The sequence below is a fragment of the Falco peregrinus genome, chromosome 1 (assembly GCF_023634155.1).
Source record: "Falco peregrinus isolate bFalPer1 chromosome 1, bFalPer1.pri, whole genome shotgun sequence".
NCBI classification, from domain to species: Eukaryota; Metazoa; Chordata; class Aves; order Falconiformes; family Falconidae; genus Falco; species Falco peregrinus.
In genome coordinates this window covers 39,725,692-39,742,750 of record NC_073721.1, presented here as the reverse complement: position 1 = coordinate 39,742,750, position 17,059 = coordinate 39,725,692, and the positions used below count along the sequence as shown (strand labels likewise).

General features: G+C 49.0%; 1 protein-coding gene across 5 annotated transcripts in view; it reads right to left on the bottom strand.

Annotated features, from left to right (window-relative positions):
• Positions 1-2,902: 2,902 nt before the first annotated feature.
• Positions 2,903-17,059, bottom strand: part of LOC101918014 (uncharacterized) — a 31,004-nt gene continuing 16,847 nt past the window's right edge. For all 5 annotated transcript variants that reach the window (XM_055794007.1, XM_055794013.1, XM_055794022.1 and 2 more), the window contains exons 3-9: positions 16,072-16,233; positions 13,360-13,546; positions 12,202-12,356; positions 10,945-10,971; positions 9,372-9,490; positions 4,805-4,924; positions 2,903-4,312 (exon numbers count right to left, since the gene is read on the bottom strand). In XM_055794007.1, the coding sequence (XP_055649982.1) occupies positions 4,828-4,924; positions 9,372-9,490; positions 10,945-10,971; positions 12,202-12,356; positions 13,360-13,546; positions 16,072-16,233 (747 nt within the window). In that variant the 3' untranslated portion in view covers positions 2,903-4,312; positions 4,805-4,827. The remainder of the gene's footprint in view (positions 4,313-4,804; positions 4,925-9,371; positions 9,491-10,944; positions 10,972-12,201; positions 12,357-13,359; positions 13,547-16,071; positions 16,234-17,059) is intronic.

Here is a 17,059-nt window from a genome sequence, read left to right as displayed (position 1 = left end):
CAAAGGGTCTAGGTGGTTTGAAAATTTGGGGGGAAAAATCAGACTTGATTGATGCTTCAGACTTCATGTGAGAGCAGACACTTGGGTCTTCAAAGCTCTCAGATGAAAGCTAATTTGACACCACTGTTGGCACAACTGTGCTTTTTTTTTTGAGATGAGAAATAAAGCCCATCAGGAGCAATTCAGTGTGGTGGTGTTGGACACAGCAGCTGAGCCAGGATCATTTTCATATTCTGAGGCAAAAATGGTCAGGCAAACATCTCCTGATGGTAGAGGGGGAAAGGGCTCTGGCAGCCCCCTTCCTGCCCAGGCTGGAGGAGCACTGGTGCTTGTGCTCACACAGAGATCCCATTACAGCTGGGGGAGTAGTCCTTGAGCAAGTATGCTTGAGGGGAAGCAGAAATATTTTTTTTTTTCTTCTTTTCCCACAGGTCTGATTAGAAATGCCCTCTGTTAAAAAACAGGGGAGTAATCTTAATGATACTGCTTAGGGGCCTTTAATGGGGAAGAGCAGCTCATATATATGGAAGCAAAGAACTGCACAGTATCTTGCCTGAAGTAGCAAATTGTTCTATTCATAGGCTTCTGACAATACTGTGTGATTGGAAGGTGTTAACAGGTGGTGGGATCTGGTTTTCAATTCCTTTCTTGCTCCAACAAGAAACTTCAGGAATCTTCTTACAGCACTTGTATGTTTCTAGCAGAGCTGCTCTTTCCTGCTACTTACAGGATAACCAGAGCTCTTGGACTTTAAAAGCAGGCAAAGACTAATCGGAAGAAAAGACTGCTCCAAGTTCTATGGTAGAAGGGTGAAGGAGATAACAGGCTGGAGAAATCATCAGCCAGAGATGGGTCAAACAGCCTTCTCCTCTAGGGAGTGCCTCTGGCAACCAAATGGTCTTGGTACAGGTGGAGCTCTGTCTGGGAAAGCAGAGTATAAGCTCATAATGTGCCTTATGATGAGTCTTTAGCAGCTGTCTGTAATGTTAATTAACTGTGTGACTAAAGGTGTAATACAGACCAAACCTCTTCAGTAACTAGGCAGGGTGCCCCGGCACTGCTCCGACCCCGTGTGCTAGCCAAGATCCAGGCTCCTTCCTGGCTGGAGTCCTCCCAAGCCTCCGTGAGGTGTACAGAAAAATATTTGCTTAGAGAGCCCAGGTGCTCAGCAGAGGCTGGCAGGGCTGGGAGAATGACCCCCTGCCCTCTGGGGGCTGCCAGACCACCCTGGGTGGCGGGGGGGGGCCCTGGGCACATCTGGGCATTGGGTTAGGGTCCCCTGCTGGGATTGTCCCTCCTGGCATGGAGCGGGGTCTTCCCATCATGGGTGTCCTGCTTAGGGCTGGGGGTGTGCAGGGACAGGTGGAGGTGTTCACAGGTGGAGCAGGGAAGTGAACTTAATTCCTTGATCCACTCTGGGAAGCTTTCTGTGCTGAAGGCTTGCTGTTTGGTCCCTAGCAGGAGGGGAAGGCACAGGCAGCAGTGGGATGCAACCACGGGGTGAAAGCTGGGAAGCATGGAGGTTTCTTCCTCCAATATGTTGTCCCCTCTTCCTAGTGCATTCCCCTTTGCCAGGGTGTTGGTGGCATCCAGGGCTCCTTTGTCCTGCAGGTTTCTCTCCTGTAAAAGTGTACTCTTGCCTTCTAACTTCACAAGTGGATTTCTGGCTTTCCCCCCAGGCTTCCACTTTCTTTACTTGGGTCTCATTGACTTTTCTCCCTTACTTTCTATCGAGTAACTGCACTTACCTCGTTGTTTCCACACCCTCCTGAGCCTTGCTCTGGGCCGCCTGGCCATACTGTGGAGCTGGAGGCTGGTGGTTGTTGTGATGCTGGCTCAGGCTCCTGCAGGTGCAGGGAAGCTCTGCCCAGAGGGTGCCTGGGCTCTGAGAGAAGGAGAAGCTGAGGAAAAGCAGCCCTGAGGCCAGCCAGTGCCTCTCTGTTGGGGCTGTGGTGCTGCTAATAAACTCAGGCTTTCCAAAAGAAACCCCGATGCTGGATGCTGAGCAGTGACGTGCTTGGGTGTCCTCACCCTTCCCTCTGGCAGTGGCATGTGCTGCCCTGCCGTGTCTGCCCACTTTGGCAGCTCTGGAAGCAAAGCCCAGCATCAGCACTGAAGGCAGTGCTGCTCAAAAGGAACACCTGTGCTTGGCTGAGGCTCCAAAGGCTCTCCTTGCCCTCTGCATCTTTGAAAACAGCACCAGCCTCAAAAGAACAAACTTGCTTCTCTGCCAGAGCTAAAGTTCTTTAAAAGCTTGGTGGTAGCAGCTCCTTTCTTGACCTGAAACATGAAATGGGGCAGTTGCTGTACTACAACCCACATGTTGATTAAAAAAATGCCTGAAAACAATAACAGTGATGCTTTTAATAAGTTTCTTATGCTTCTGTTACAATGCATCCTGGAGTGGAGAACTATACAGTATGTTACACATTATAAATATATTTCTTTATGAAAATACATGAATATATTTTGTATAATGCTGTGATAAGAGGGCTAGTTCACTTTAGTTTAAAAAGAGAAAAAAACCACACCACCACCAAACATATAATGTGAATGGAGGTGGTAGAGTATATGAGTTCATGATGCTATGTCTTAAAACTTTAAATTCAGTTTGCATTGATTCACATTCCTTATGGTCTCTGTAAAGCTGGAGGGATAACAGGGGGTATAAGTTAATGTAGAATTTTAGTCCCCTGTACTTATGAAGATATACAGACTATTCACAGAATAATCAAGTTATAAATCTTTCTAGCTTTGGATGCAGCTAGCAAGATACACAGTGGATAACCAAGTCCTGCAGCAGCAGTGAGAACTGGAACGTTAAACACACCACCTACTTTCAGCACAGCCATGTGGGGTTTTTTATTGGGGATTTTGCAGGTTTTATTGGGTTTTGGGTGTGGGTTTTTTTGTTTGCTTTGGGGTTTTTTTTTTAGATGCTAAGTAACAAACCTTCTGAGTACTTGGAGAGCTGAGTTTGAGCTGCTGTGTTCACTTGCCCCTGCAAACTACAGCTGCTCTGGGAGAGTGTGGTTGGGGTGCTTTGAATCTCAGAAGAGATCCTGCCCTGGTTTTGAGGACTCCAAGGGCTCTGGGTGAGCATGGGTGAAGCAGCTGCTATGGAAGACTGCGCCTGCTGAGGCTGATCCATGCCTGCCAGCTTCTCAAATCGCGGCTCCCAGGCAAGCTTGGGTTGGGGAGGAATTTCTAAACAGCAATTGCTTGACTTGCAGTTATATTGTAATTTAGGGGAGCAGAATAATTTTTTAACAAGAGGCAAAGTTGGTTTAGTTAAATCTTTACTCCATGTGCATTAATTACTGTGCTGGTACCAATAACAGCTGGTGTGCAGAGATCGCTGCCACCATGGGATCTTTGGAAGCATGTGCTGCCTGTCCCTTGGGTCTGGAATCTGTGGACATGTGGCAATAAGGCAGCCACCAAACCCAGCCTTGGTGTTACACAGTTGTTAACCTGACCTAAAGGAGGTACATATGTGAGTAACTTCCTTGCAGCTCTGCTCTCCCTCCCACCTTTTCCCAGTGGAGAGCGCACAGGCTGAGCTGCACCGCAGCGTGACTGCCCCACCTGCAGAGCCAGAGGGCTTCTCTATACCTTAAAAGTAGGAATTCAAGCCTGGCTCCCCCTGAAAAAGGGCTGGCAGCACCAGAGCTGGGCTGCCTGGTAAACCTGAGCCTCTGGAGGGGCTTGTTCCCGCAGTGCCCCTTTCCCCGTCTTGGCAGCAAGCATGCTCCGTGCCAGGCAGCCAGGGGTCTGCAGAAGGAGTGGGCCCATGGGGTTAGAAGCTAGTGGTGGATTTGGGAATGGCCTCATAGGATGTCTTGGTTTTCCTGTTGAATGCTGGTAAAATGGCACAGTTGGCCAGATGCTGCTCTGAAGGGAGGAGCCGTGCTGGGGACAAGGAGACGCTGCCCCAGAAAGCTTATTTCAGCTGCAGAAGGTCCCCAGAAAGCAACGATAATTTAAAAGGTTCAATGTTCCAGGTAACTCTGCTCCTAATCCAGGGAGGAGGAAGAATTTCCAAACTTTAAAGCCTCAGTTACGGTGCCCCGATGCCCACAGCAACGTTCACCCCTGGCTTGCCCGTTGTAAGTATGCTTCAGGTCCAGGAGCGAAGCCGTGTAGAGCAGAGCACGTGTGTGTCCACAGACCCTTCCAGACCTCCCCCTTCTCCCCTTTCTCCCTTCCTGTCCCGCACAAGTTGGAGTTGCTCCGTTGATGGCTGTAGGATGCAGGTAGTGCAGAGCCCCAGGTTCGTGGCTGTGTGTTTGCTGGCGCTCCCGCTCTGCCTCTGGAACAGAAACACGTGGTGAATGGGAGAGACTGGAAGGGCTCCTCTGCCTTCACCTGTGGGCCGAGCCTGAAGGTGGAGGACAAGGCTGAGCCTGGTTGTCTCCGAGTCGCGGCCATGGCAGACCGCCTGCTTCCCAAGGCATCTGGTGGGCTGTGATTTGGGAGTCTGTTGGCTGACTGCAGGTAAATGAATTTGCTGCTGTACTTCTGGTAAAAAGGCTGCGTGATGTAGCTTGTATGACTAGATGCCTTTAAATTGGGGGGGGGGTTGTTGGAGTTTTTGGGTTTGTTTGGTTTTGTTGTTGTTTTTTTTTAAGTGGGAGGCTATTAAAGTGAAGGTTTATGGGCCAGTCCTCAGCTGGCATAAATCCATGTAATCTGACATGTTTGTTGGAGCATGTCTGGAACGAGACTGTCTCATTTCTGTGCTGAGAAGAGGCAAAAAACCCGCCAACCCACAAAGAAACACATGCTGCATTACTTATTTTACCTTGCTCCATTTGACTTGGGTTATCAGAAAGGCCATATGTTTTCGTTCTTTGTGTTTTGCCCCAGAACAATCATGGAGTTCCTTTCGGTTTTCCCCAGCTCCGAAGACGTAATATCTGGCCTTAACAAATAGAAAAATACAATTAAAGCTGACAGTGGTCAGAACGCATGGCTGTGGCTTTACCATTAATATGCTGTGCATATGTACCCATCACCCAAGCTGCACCCAAGGCAGCTTCCCCCTCTCCGCTTTGAAATTCCAAAACAGATGCTGTCCACATATTTGTGGCAGAATTAAAAAAAAAAAAAAAAAAGCTACAAAATGCAGTACTCGGCATGGAGTCACAACAGAACGAATGGGCACGAACATTGTTTTGTTGAGAGTGGCCAGAGTTTTCCCGCTAGCTGGAAGCGAGGGGGGATTTCTGGGAAGTTAAAAAATCTGACCTGAAGTGGTTAGTAGGAAATGCAACATTTTGAAGGAGAACACTAAGCTAGCTGCTGTGGACTGTCTCCGGCTTAGGGGTTTTGTCCATTATTTATTACATATGACTGAAATAAGTGTAACGCATCCTCTTTGCTTGTAATGGTTTAGTTACTTTGGTAAGTCCTGGAGGTCTGAGCTAAGAAAACCTGTTGGAACACTTTTTAAAAATAGCTGCTGTTTAAGAAAGAGAAGCTGTACTTTTGGGGTTTCTTTTTAATGCGATATTTCAAAGCTATTTACAGAAAATAGCTAATAACTATTTATTTCAAATAATAATAATAACAACAACAGCTATTTGCTTCAAATCTTTGATTTGAAAAATTTTTCAGCTCAAAGTCCTGACTGATATGGTGCCGACTATTTATTTTGCCAACTACTAATTCGTTTTCTTTTTAATCTAAATGCTGTAGGATTGTTTTGTTCAGCGCTCAATTCTTTTACAACAGAATGGTCAAAACCTCCGCCTTGATGTTGTTTAATTCTGTGGCTGCTCCTCAACCCTGGGCACAGGGGTCTCCCTTGGCTGTAATTTCCCACACAATCTGACCTGGATCTGAGGCTCTAGGGCCCTTCTCAGGCTTTGCTGTACGATGCTGAAGATGGGTTTTGTAATGTTAGATGCACTGTCCTTCCTAACCTACTTCACCCTCACCACAAAGCAGCCCTCATATGGCAGCAAGCTTTTGGGAGCTGTCAAACTGAAGCTAGGAATGTACTGTGATTTGAGGTTAGCTTGTTCCCATGCATCTGCATTAAATAATAATAATAATCGCACTGGTACCCAGGTAGGTGTGTCTGCACAGCAGTGCCAGGCTGGGATTGTCTAGAGCTTCCCAAATTGGACCCTGCGCTGGAAAGGGGTTGGGGACAGCATCGGAAAAGCTGCCAAGCACAGATGCTTTCCTTGAGATGGCTACATCTGCCAGGGCTGGGCCAGCCCGCTTCCCAGCATTACTCCTGGCAGGTAGTGGGGCACTGCACGTCCCATCGCTTGTCCTCAACAGGAGCTAGGGAAAGCAAGGAAAAATGATAGGAAGGTGCTAACGTTCTTCAACCCTGGATTTTTGGGGTTTGTTTGTAATACCATTTTATGAAGCCAGGTGGCGTGGCAATGTGTGGGCAATAAACTGACCGAGGTCGGCTCCCGCGGAGCCTTCAGCCCAGCTTTCCCAGGCCAGGCTACATTCACACCTTACTGTTCAGAGCAGCCTCAGACTGCAATTGCTTAACAACGGCAAGTATTTGGCCGTATGATGCTCCGCTGTCAATTAAGAGCCATTTTCTGTCACTAAAACCAGTCACAGTGGAAAGGCAAAAGGTTTTCATCTTGGGGGGTGTCATCTGAGCTGGAAGCAAGTTCCTTGCTCTTTGTGGAGGGATCGTCCTGCAATGATTTGGGGAAGAAATCTACTTTTTCTGCCACAGGTCAGCTCCAGGTCCATGTGCTGCTTAAATTCATAACACCATGGTCAAGTAATTTATCAGCCTGTTCTGGCCCTTTGCACAAAATAGATGTTGCTTTGCGGGAGTAAATGTACTAGCAGGAAAGAGAAAATGAAATGAAAACCTGAGCCTGTTCAGAACAATGTATGACAAACCACCAAGTCTTGTGGCGGTGTGTTTCCCTTGGCAGGACCCCCTCTCTCCTGCTGGAAGAACCAAGTTCTCTCTCTATCATAAGAATTCTTCTGTGGATGTTAAAAAAAACAAAAAACAAACCCAAACAAAAAAACCACCACAACGAAAAGGAAAACAAACCAACTGCCCTGAAGCAGATCACTCATCATAGGCAGAGTGGGAGCATGAAAGGGGATTTGCTTTGACCTAGTTATAAAAACAAAAACAAAGAGACTTTCTCTAATTGCCCAAATGACTCAAGTGTGACTGGGTGTCAAAAGCAACAAATCTCTGCTTGTTTCAGAGCTGGATGTTAATGCAGGGCACCAGCCTCCAACCTGTTCAAGACCTTGGGAGATGTCTCTGAGCCCGGGGAAGCCCGGGTAAGCAAACACCAGCCAATTCCATGTGCCTGCATGCATAAACAGGACCAGGAGCCAGGACAAACATGTTTCATAAATTACAACAAAGACAGTGGCTTCAAATGCCTGAGAGTATCAGAGCTTCAATGTTTGGTTTGCCAAAAGCCACAGACAAGTGAGACTTTCTTGATTTACTGTTCTGGTGCTGCCATAGGAAGGGTCTGGCTTTCTGTCCAGCAGTATTTGCAAGGCTGTCATTGATCCATGAAGCCTAACTTTTTATTTCAAAGGAGCCTGAGGGTAGCTGCCGTAGCAGCAAGGTGCCCAGCTTTTGCAGGCACCGGTGAAAAGCCCAGCATCACTGCATTGCTGTTGCAGGGTGTGGGGTAAAAAAGCAAGATCAGATACAGGTAGGGTGAGGGAGGGGAGCTAGGAAGCAGGAGGAGAGGCAATGGACTTCAGCAGAAGCAAGGGTTTTGTGTAGATATGTGGCAGAAGAAAGTTAGTGAAAGAAAAGTGAAGGCCAGTCATCAGCTACAGAAAGCAACCTGGAAAAAATCAGCATACGAGATCACTGGGGCTGCCCAGTTACAGCCAGGTAAAAAAATTTGTCCTTTTGGCATCCTGTACAGTATTTCCATGACAGTAGCAGTTGTCCAGTATATGCGTGGAAGTTGCAAAAACTATTTCTGTCGAGAACTATCGGGCTGGCCCCTCACTGGAAGTACACTCGGTTGTATGCCCAGTTGTACATCCCATTTAGCTGGCTGGGAACCTATCCTGCAGCTGTCACGCAGCGAGCACCGGCAGCATCCTCAGTGCTGCAGAGAAAGGGACGAGTGGGAAGTTACAGAGACAGGATTTTTCTGAAGCTCAAATAAAGTCCTGGTTTAGAGGGCAGGTTCACAAGAGTGTGTATTTTTCCCCCAGTTGCTCTACCTTCTATTTTAGATGGAACTGTTTGATCTCTTTCTGCTTTGTGTTTCTTTCAGCTTCCCAAACAATAGGAGGAAGCTTGCCTGTTATGCATGCTCAGGCCCCAACCAAGCTTTTCCCAGCTGGAAAAATCACTCCATGAACTACAGAGGAGGTGGGTGGGTTTTATTTCCAGCTGCAATTACAAGCTTCCCAGTTCCCTGATGCATTTTCTAAGGTAGGTACAGGCTGTCTAAGGGGAACAATGGGACATTCCTAAGTGCTTAAACAACTGCTGTTTCCCAACCATCACCCTCTCTAAAACCTGAGGAGGACTTAAGCACATTTGAGCTGTTCTGCTTAAGGTTACAGAGACCTCAGCTGAAAAAACACGGGGGAAGTGTGCAGCTCCATCTCATGCTGCTGGCTTTGGTGAGTAAGATACTTAGGCTCTTCCTGTTACCCAATTATATACCCAAACACGCCGAATTCACCAGACCAGCCGGGAGGACTTGGCAAGCGCACAGGGAGCATCTGTGCGAGGGGTAGCGGGCAGCACCCTCACCCCCTCAGCCAGACATATCACACAGCATGGCTCAGAGGCCAGGCTGTCACTATCCTGGTAGATAAACTTGCCCAAAGGGACCAGCAGGCATCTCTTAACAGGCATGAGACCTTGTGCTTGACCCAAATGTTCACCCACAGCAACAAGCAGGTCCCCGCCATGAGCACATGCTCAGCAAACTCTGTCTTGCCTTCCTCTGGCAGGACACCTTCCAGCTGGTCCAGACTGTCCCATCCCATCACACATCATGCCACATGGATTACTGTTCCGCTGGATGAAAGGTGGGAAGGTGGACAGAGGAAAGCATTAACCTTAACCGTGATGCTTAGGAGGGAGCAGAAAGGTAAATAATTAGGCTATAGAATGAGTCTGGCTGATTGTCAGCATGGCCTTGCCCTGTTGGGGATAAGCACCTTCTTTTAGGGACCCTAATGATTCCGCTGTTCTCACACAGGTCCTGTTATCCCGTTTGGATCTTGGAGCACCTGGGCACTACGGAAGCAAATGGCTGTGCTGGCCAGGACCACCACATGCAACGGAGAAGCAGGTAAGGAGGGATCATCTTTGGCCAGCAAAAATCTCCCAACACTAAGTGGAAAAATCTGCCGCAGCTCTGCCTTACCTGTACAGCTGCGGGCAGGACCTCTTCAGAGCAGCGGAGGACAGCCCCAGCTTGTTCTGGTTTCTCAGCCGTGTCTTTCTCATAAGATCTCTCATTCTTCCCCAAGCGTGGCTCTCACCCTAGGGAGCAAAAAGAAACCACAGCTTGAAGGACCAGAGGCTGGCTGCGGGCAGACCTCATCTGGCCAACATATGATACCTGGGGGTACTCCAGGGGGGTAGGAAGAAGATGGGAGCTGCTTTATTTCAGAACAGTTGGGTCCCACAGAAGTATTTTTAACTGCCTGCAGTGATGCCCAGTGGGCAGCCTGTACCTGTACAGGGCACAACGAGGCAGGCTGGACCAACTGTCCGTAACAGCATCCTTCTTGTACTTTGATGACATTTCCATGCCTGCGACCCTGCTGTTCCTTCTGGTGTCAGGGGTGAGGCCATTCTCTGGGGAGGGCTGAGTAGCTGCTTAAAGGCACGTTTTACCTTATTGTTATACTGTGCTGCAGGCAAAGAGGGGTTTGGTTTCCCACCTACTCACACGAACCCAGGGGGGCCTTTACAACAAAAACAACCCAAAAAAGCAACTTGACTCCCTTCTCCTTCCTGAGAGGCCAGGTGCGTTGGTATCAGCCCTTTTCAAGGTGGTGGCTTTTGTGGACCGTGAGATCAAGCCTTTGTTTCCCTGTCACTCTGCGAGCCACAGCCACTGGGCACTTACATTTGAAATGCTAATAGAGATTATCAGGAGGTCAGGGAGCCTCCCGTGGCCCTCCCTAATGTTTGTTCTCTCCAGGCTGAGCTCATCTGGCCTCACGAACTGAAAAGGAGCCACGCATCAAAAAAATTTCATTTTTTTTTTTGCTACACTGTTTTAAATTTCCTAGAGTAATAGCTGGAAAGCCTTAGGGACAGAACAAAAAAGATCATGCCCCAAGACTAGTGTAACGCGGAGAAACCAACCATTCCCCTTTCAATGCAGTTGTCAGACCATGGCCGGGGCATTGCTCTGCCCTGTCCCGAGGTGCCTGCCTGCTGTGCCACCAGCAGAGCCATGGCTCCACACACTGGGGCCACCTCGGCAGAGGTGTGCCAGCCCTGGCAGAGCCTCCTGCCGTAATTCTCCTTGGGGGTCTGCTGAGTCTGCAGCTCAGACCTCCAGCTGAGGTCACGGGCTCAGCAACGTCGGTTTCAGGGCTATTGAGTTAATTGCCCGTAAGTGAGACTTTACTCATGAAATATCAGACCTTTGTGTTTAGTACTAGGACTAAGGTATGCTGTGGAAAGGTTCTGGGGGCTCAGCAGTTGGTCCCTCGTTGTGTTCGGGGTGTCCCAGAAAAGCAAGTGCTGCTGGGATCTCAGAAAGCCTGCTCCTGGAAGCTAGCTAGCTGTTGTCTGCAGGGAGGGTGGCAGGACCACAGGCCAGGCGCAGTAAGTCGCAATACATCCACGTCTGTTACTCTGACAGCACATGTCAGGGGTCAGTGAGCCTCTTCTGCCCACGTGTGATGCTGTTGCCACAGGAGCTCGGGTCACGAGAATGCTGATATGAGTTAAATACATTCTGCAAAGGCAGTACATACCGAATTGTTCTTGCTGATGTCCAGACCCTAAAAACAAAAGGCAAATACATTGATAAATGTCAACAAGACAGCAAGACCATCTCACAGCGCTGGGAACAGACTGGGCTCTGTTCTCAGCTCTGCCCTGGAGCCCACCCGTAGCCTTGGTCAGGTCCTTTATCTCTTTAGGATTCAGTCCCTCAGGTGTGTGATAATCCCCTCTTTCCTCCTCCACCTCTCTTGTATTTAGACTGCCAGTTCACCTGTATAGCATCTAGTAGCCTGGGGACCTGTGCCACAGAATTCCCAAGCAGTACCCGCACTGTAGAAGTAAATTTTTCTGTTTCATGCTCAGGGTAGAAAATGCAATGCTGAGTGGCAATACTAAGGTGTGGTGTAACAAGAGAGAATAAGGATTTGGTTTGAAGAGTGTGGACACTGATTCTGCAGTCTTGTGAAGTCATCAGGGCTTTCCATGTGCTTAAAATGATGTTCATGCTCCAGCAGTTGGCTGGACGCAAGGCAGAGCATGAAGCACCTTCAGGAGTCAGCCTTTGTTTGGCCTCTGAAGTTCATCAAAGCGTTTGCAACCTACTTGCAACTTTGGGGTGGAAATTTCATGGGAAGGCCTTTCCTGTGAGACCCCTACTCCTTCCTCTTTCCTGCCGGGCTGGGAATACTCTGATTAGAGCCTCTGCCCTGGCATTTCAGCACTTCTGATCCCCACCGGAACCTGAAAGTGCTGAGGCACTGCAAACAATGGGAAAGAAAGGGAGAGGAAAAGCATTCCTTTCAGAAAAGCTGCTCCCTTGGTCTTCAGCCACACAGCTCCCCCGAAATGCTTTGGGGAGGGCAGCTGATGACACTGATATGCTGCCAGTCTGCTAATAAGCGCTGCCAGCTAAGGACTGGCTCGCTATAATTTTCATCTGTGGTAATGAATGTGTGCTTGGTTTAATCTCACCAGCAACAATAATGAAGATATTTAGGAGTTCACATGTTACGTGGAGTTAGCAAGGGCTAAAGCCCACGTTGCTGTCTGCAGGGCCCCTCTCCCCTGTGCCAGTGCTCTGCTGGTGCCCTCTCGGCGTAAAGCCATTGCCGTTGTCTTCCTTTAATGCTGGGAGCAGAGGTGCAGGGCACCTTGGCCCCCACCACCCCAGCCCCTGCAGCAGCAGGCAGGGTTGGCTTGCTCCCCCTGCCCCCTGCTCTCGGTCGCCTGAGCAGAACTTCTCCCACTGGTCCCACTGGAAAGCTGACTCCGAGCTTATCACTCACCTTTCTCACTGCAGGGTCCTTTGATGGAAAAGCCTGTCCCTCAGCCACACCACCAGCTTCTCTGAACTCATTCTCCTTGTTGTTCCTACTGTTTGACGACTTCCTCAGCCCCACCATCGGCTGGCTGTTTCCTGATTCAGGGTGTCTCTCGCTTCCTGCAATGAAAGACAAGGACTTGCTCTCGTTTCTCAGCAGCATCCTGCTAGGGTGGCCTGTGGCCAGTGCTGCCAGCAAGCTGCAACTGCAGACAGGATGAGAACCCTACGGACTTAATGATGGGATGAGACCCCAACGTGCCTTCATGCCACTCTGCAGTGGAAAGAAGGTAAATGCTCTGACAAAGTGTCTGACCACAGCAGGACTTTCTAATGGCTTCCTCATGGTCCTATTTTCCTTCCAGATCTGCTCTAAAACTGCCAGGAAAAAGAATTTCTGAGCCTCGGCACTAGAGATCCCCAAGGCCATCTCCACCGACTTGGTCCTGCTGGGAGGTGTGCTGGTGTTCTGTGTTTCACCAGGTATTAGAGGCAGGCTGAAGCCCAAGGTATGAAATAAGCTTAAGTCTCACTTAGTGGGCTGGTTCACATCTAACATTGGATCCAGACTTTTCAGCTGGCTGAAGCCAAAGACAGGCTGAGCTCAGTCTTTCTCAGCCTTCTGGGAAAGCTGGTCCCTGGATCCAAGCTTTGCAGCTGGGGCTTATTTCCACTTGGTCTATAGAATAGGTCATCCTCCAGGAATGTGTTCTGTGCCTGCTTGAGAGGGTAGGAAACTAACAACAGGCATACAGCTTTCCATCTTGGATCAAATCCTACTTTGGCTGGGGGGGATTTTAAAGCCACGTGGAGGGGCTCTGCTAACAGACCCACTCAGGTGTGCTGAGTTTCCAAGAGAGACCTGTTTTATAAGGCATTTATCCTAATCTTTGTTGCCACAGCTGTGGAGCAAGAAGTCCTGCTTCATGCATGTGAGGCGGCAAGCGTTAAAATCCTAGGCGTAGAGTGTTTAAAAACTCATCTCTTGGATTTCCAGTTAAGGTTTAATTCCACTAGCACCTTGCTCTGTTCTAGTCTGCCTTTCCTAGGGAGAAGGTTGCTGGTCAGCTTATTCCATCCACTGGTGGCAAGCAGAGGGTAGGTTCGAGGGACCTGAACTCACCATTGCAGCTGCTCAGCTTCTCAGCATTCGCTCCTATTTCTGGGATGATAGAAAGATCAGAAGGGTTTCCAGTCTGAACCAAGAGGCTGTGAGGTCTGTTCCTCCCAGCAAAAAGCGTCTTCGTGTCTTGGTACGAGTTGAGGAAGACACTGGCAGCTCCACAGGAGCAGTGCTGCAGAAAGTACTCCTACACCAAGAAAAAGAAAGTGTGCAGGCTCTCGGGCTGCATGACCCCAGGCAACCGAGCACAGCGATGGTATGGGCGAATCGCAGCTGCTTCAGATGAGGGATGCCCAGCCTTGCTCCAGGACCCATCAGAACCCAGAGAAGTTATTTAATTTTCTAAAATGCTGAGCTGCCTGGAGTTGGTAATATAGATTTTTTTGTGGGGTTGTTGGTGTTTAGATTAAATTGCCTGATACTCAGCATCTTTCATGTTTGTTTCCCTGAAGGAATTGAATGCAAATTTCTCAACGCAGAGCTACTCAGCTAAGGCATTTGTGTAAATAAACAGATGCATCATAACAATGACTTGCATTTTAAGACAATATTATTTGGTTTGGGACCCGGACAGACAACAATCTCTTGTATTTTTATTGATGGGCTGCCATAGTTCACTTGCATGTTACCACTCCAATTCACTGCACGTGGTACTTCAGCTGGTGTCCGTCTGTTGTAGCTGGCATGGTGGGAAAGGGAGATGTACCCCGCATGACCATGCTGCACAAGATTTTGGTGGGGCAGAAAGCAAGAAGGGCTTTATCCAGCTGAAGTGGAAAGGGAACCAAACTATTTATTGGGGTTGGAACCAGTGCAGGCCAACACCAGTTTAGCACTTCCAGAGACCCCCAAGTAGTAACAGTTCTAACGTAACATCTCATCTGTATATGTTGCCACAGCAGCATGGCGCTTTGTGTTACGTGTTTTGGGAGGTGCTTTGAAAGGTGCTGCTTTTGGCCCACGGCTTTAGAGATCTTGTAAAGCAAAGGATGTGGAGTAATGGCATTTCCTTTGTGTCCCAGGACTGAAAGGCCACCGGTGTCTGTGGTGATGTCTGTACAGCTCTCAAGAGCAGCACTGGGAGCACTGGCTATTTACAGTTCTCACGACCAGCTTTTAACACTGCACTAGCCCATCTCTGCTCTGGGGGTTGTGACTTCCCTAGGTGTGCCTTGGGCATGGAAACCTTCCCGTGTTCATGGTCTGCATGGAGAGCAAACATGCTTTGGAAAGTAGCCTCAGGACACCCTCCAAAACGCAATGTGGACAGCAACATCCATGTCCTATGGCAGACAGGGGTGGCAGTGTCCCTATTTTGCACGGAGGGGCTATGACTCTGAAGAGGAAAGTGACAGCTGCTCAGATCAAGGAGATGCAGGCATCATGGAGATACCCGAGGGAGAGCACCCTGCTTTGCAGAACACATTGCAAGTGCTGAATGTTACAGCTCCCCACCAAACTGTATGGGACAAGTGCAGCTGAGAAGGTACTACTAAGAGCTCTTGGAAAATACAAAAAAAATCAAAGTTTCAAACAGTGAAATGAAAGCAAGTGCTTTTCATTTCAGTGGGAGCTGGGGAGGAGGGGGCACGTACACCAGATGAGGATTTGACCCTGAATTTGCAGCTTGGAAGGGTTACTTTGAGCGATGACTCACAGTTGTAAAGCTCCAGGAAATGTGTTAACAATTCCCAGGCTCTATGTAGGAGGCTGCATTCCTCTGAGCATGAAAGATGGGTACATGGAAATGACGGGCTACTCTGCTCTGCAACCTGACTCACAAACTTGGCTTTGGCTCTGAGGAGGCAGCAGTCACCTACTGCAGATCCAGTCACAGCAGGTGGGAGAGCAGCACCAGGGGAGGAATGATGCTGTCGGGAGAATAAAAGACTCGCCACAGCATGGCTGGGAAGAAACAGCTGAGTGTGACAAACCCCTTCTGTTTCTTTGGGGAGTGATAAAATAATAAAAAGGGAGGGGAGGAGAAAAGCTGGAAACCTGGTGTGATGGCCAAAGAAAAAGAATTGAGAAGCAGAAGTGGGGTAGAGCTGAACAAAATATGCAGGGGCTAAAAAACACTGTTTGGGAGGATGCTGGAATGATTTGCAAATTTCAGTCAAATTCCCCAGCTATCTCTGGCTGATAAAGAAACAACCACAAATAGGAACCCTGAGATGTTTCATGTCGGTGACTCTTCATTTGGCAGCTTAGACGCGCGGCAAGGGAAAGAGAGCATGGAGCTGGGTAGTGGTACCACTGCTTCTCTTTCCCACCATGTCTGTTTTGTGGGAAAGTCTGGGATTTTGGGGTTTGAAACCAGAAAGAAAAGAAGGAGCTTTTAATTCAAAACACAATTGAATGTTTTGTTTTGATAGCATTGACGGGGGCAGATGTGTTCTTGACGTTTTCAACCGTAGAGAAGTTAAAGCTACTGACTTTGAGCTGGCCATTGCATGGGGTGAGAGGGATGCTGTTTAACTCAACAGAAGCAAGCACACCTGCGAAACAACACTGAACAAGAACAGAAACCCAAGCCCATCCCAAGGGAAATTGAGCCCACTGTGGTGGGCGAGGGGTCCCTGAAAACCAGAGCAACCAGCCCAGGTGAGCGTGGGGTCCAGTAAATTAGCATCTTCCCTCACACAGACATGGAACTTCGCATCTGGGCCTTGAGTATAGCTTTTAATGGAAGATACTATGGTGTCTGCTTACCTCTTTTATCTGGCTCATCTTCTGTTCTTTCTGCAAGCTGCACACTTGCTTTTGGAGACGCAGGTTGTGTTCCTGCAGCTGCCCGATCTTCTCAATCAGTTGGCAAATGTGTTCCAGGTATCCCAGACCAGATCCCAGGGCTTTGCTGTTCCCTTGGTTCACCTGCAATGATAACGCATCTTAGACCATGCAGCAGTAGCAGAGCAACCCTTACTTGTGGGTGGGAGCCCAGCACACCCCTGGCAGCTGTGGGCCATGGTAAAGATGCTCAGGCTTCCCCTTGCAAGGAGCTTTGGTTACAGCCAGACCTGAGGTCATACTCAGACCTGAGTATAGCTACATGTACAGACCTGAGCTATAGCAGGCCTGTAGCTTGCTCACAGCTCTTTTCTGGATTGCTCAGCAAGACGTGCCATCAGAGGGGCTCTTCTGACTGATCACAGGCTGACACGGAGCAGAACCTGACAGCCTGTTTCTAATTCCACCTGCCAGGTTAATTTTCATCTTTTGCTGGTCACAGGACCCTTACAAACAAATATAGTTCTACTGTATGGTATAGATGGCTGGGGTTTGTATGGCTCCCTTAGCCCAGAGCCCTCGGGCAAGTCACACCTAGGTGCACTGGGGCTGAGCCTGGCTTCTACCCAAAGGCAGGCATCTGCAGGTTGCAGTGATTTGCTGCCGTGTGGCCAACTTTGGGGGTAGGTTTTACCTGCCTTTGGCAATCCACAACCATTATGGCACGGCTGAACTCAGACCCTCATTGCCGCTGGGTCAGCGAGAGGGATGCATGCCTGGACCGAGCTGCCAAAGTGGTCTTTAGCAGATCCCAGCTTACGTCCCCGCTGCTGCTTTCTCAGTCGCTAAGAGATGCCTGAAGCAAGTTTGCAGGGTCAACCCTGCTGCCTGGCTCTGGCAGGGTGTTCTGTACCACGGATCTCTCTGTGCCCAGAACCTGCAGCATCCCAGTGCTGCGCAGCCACCGGCA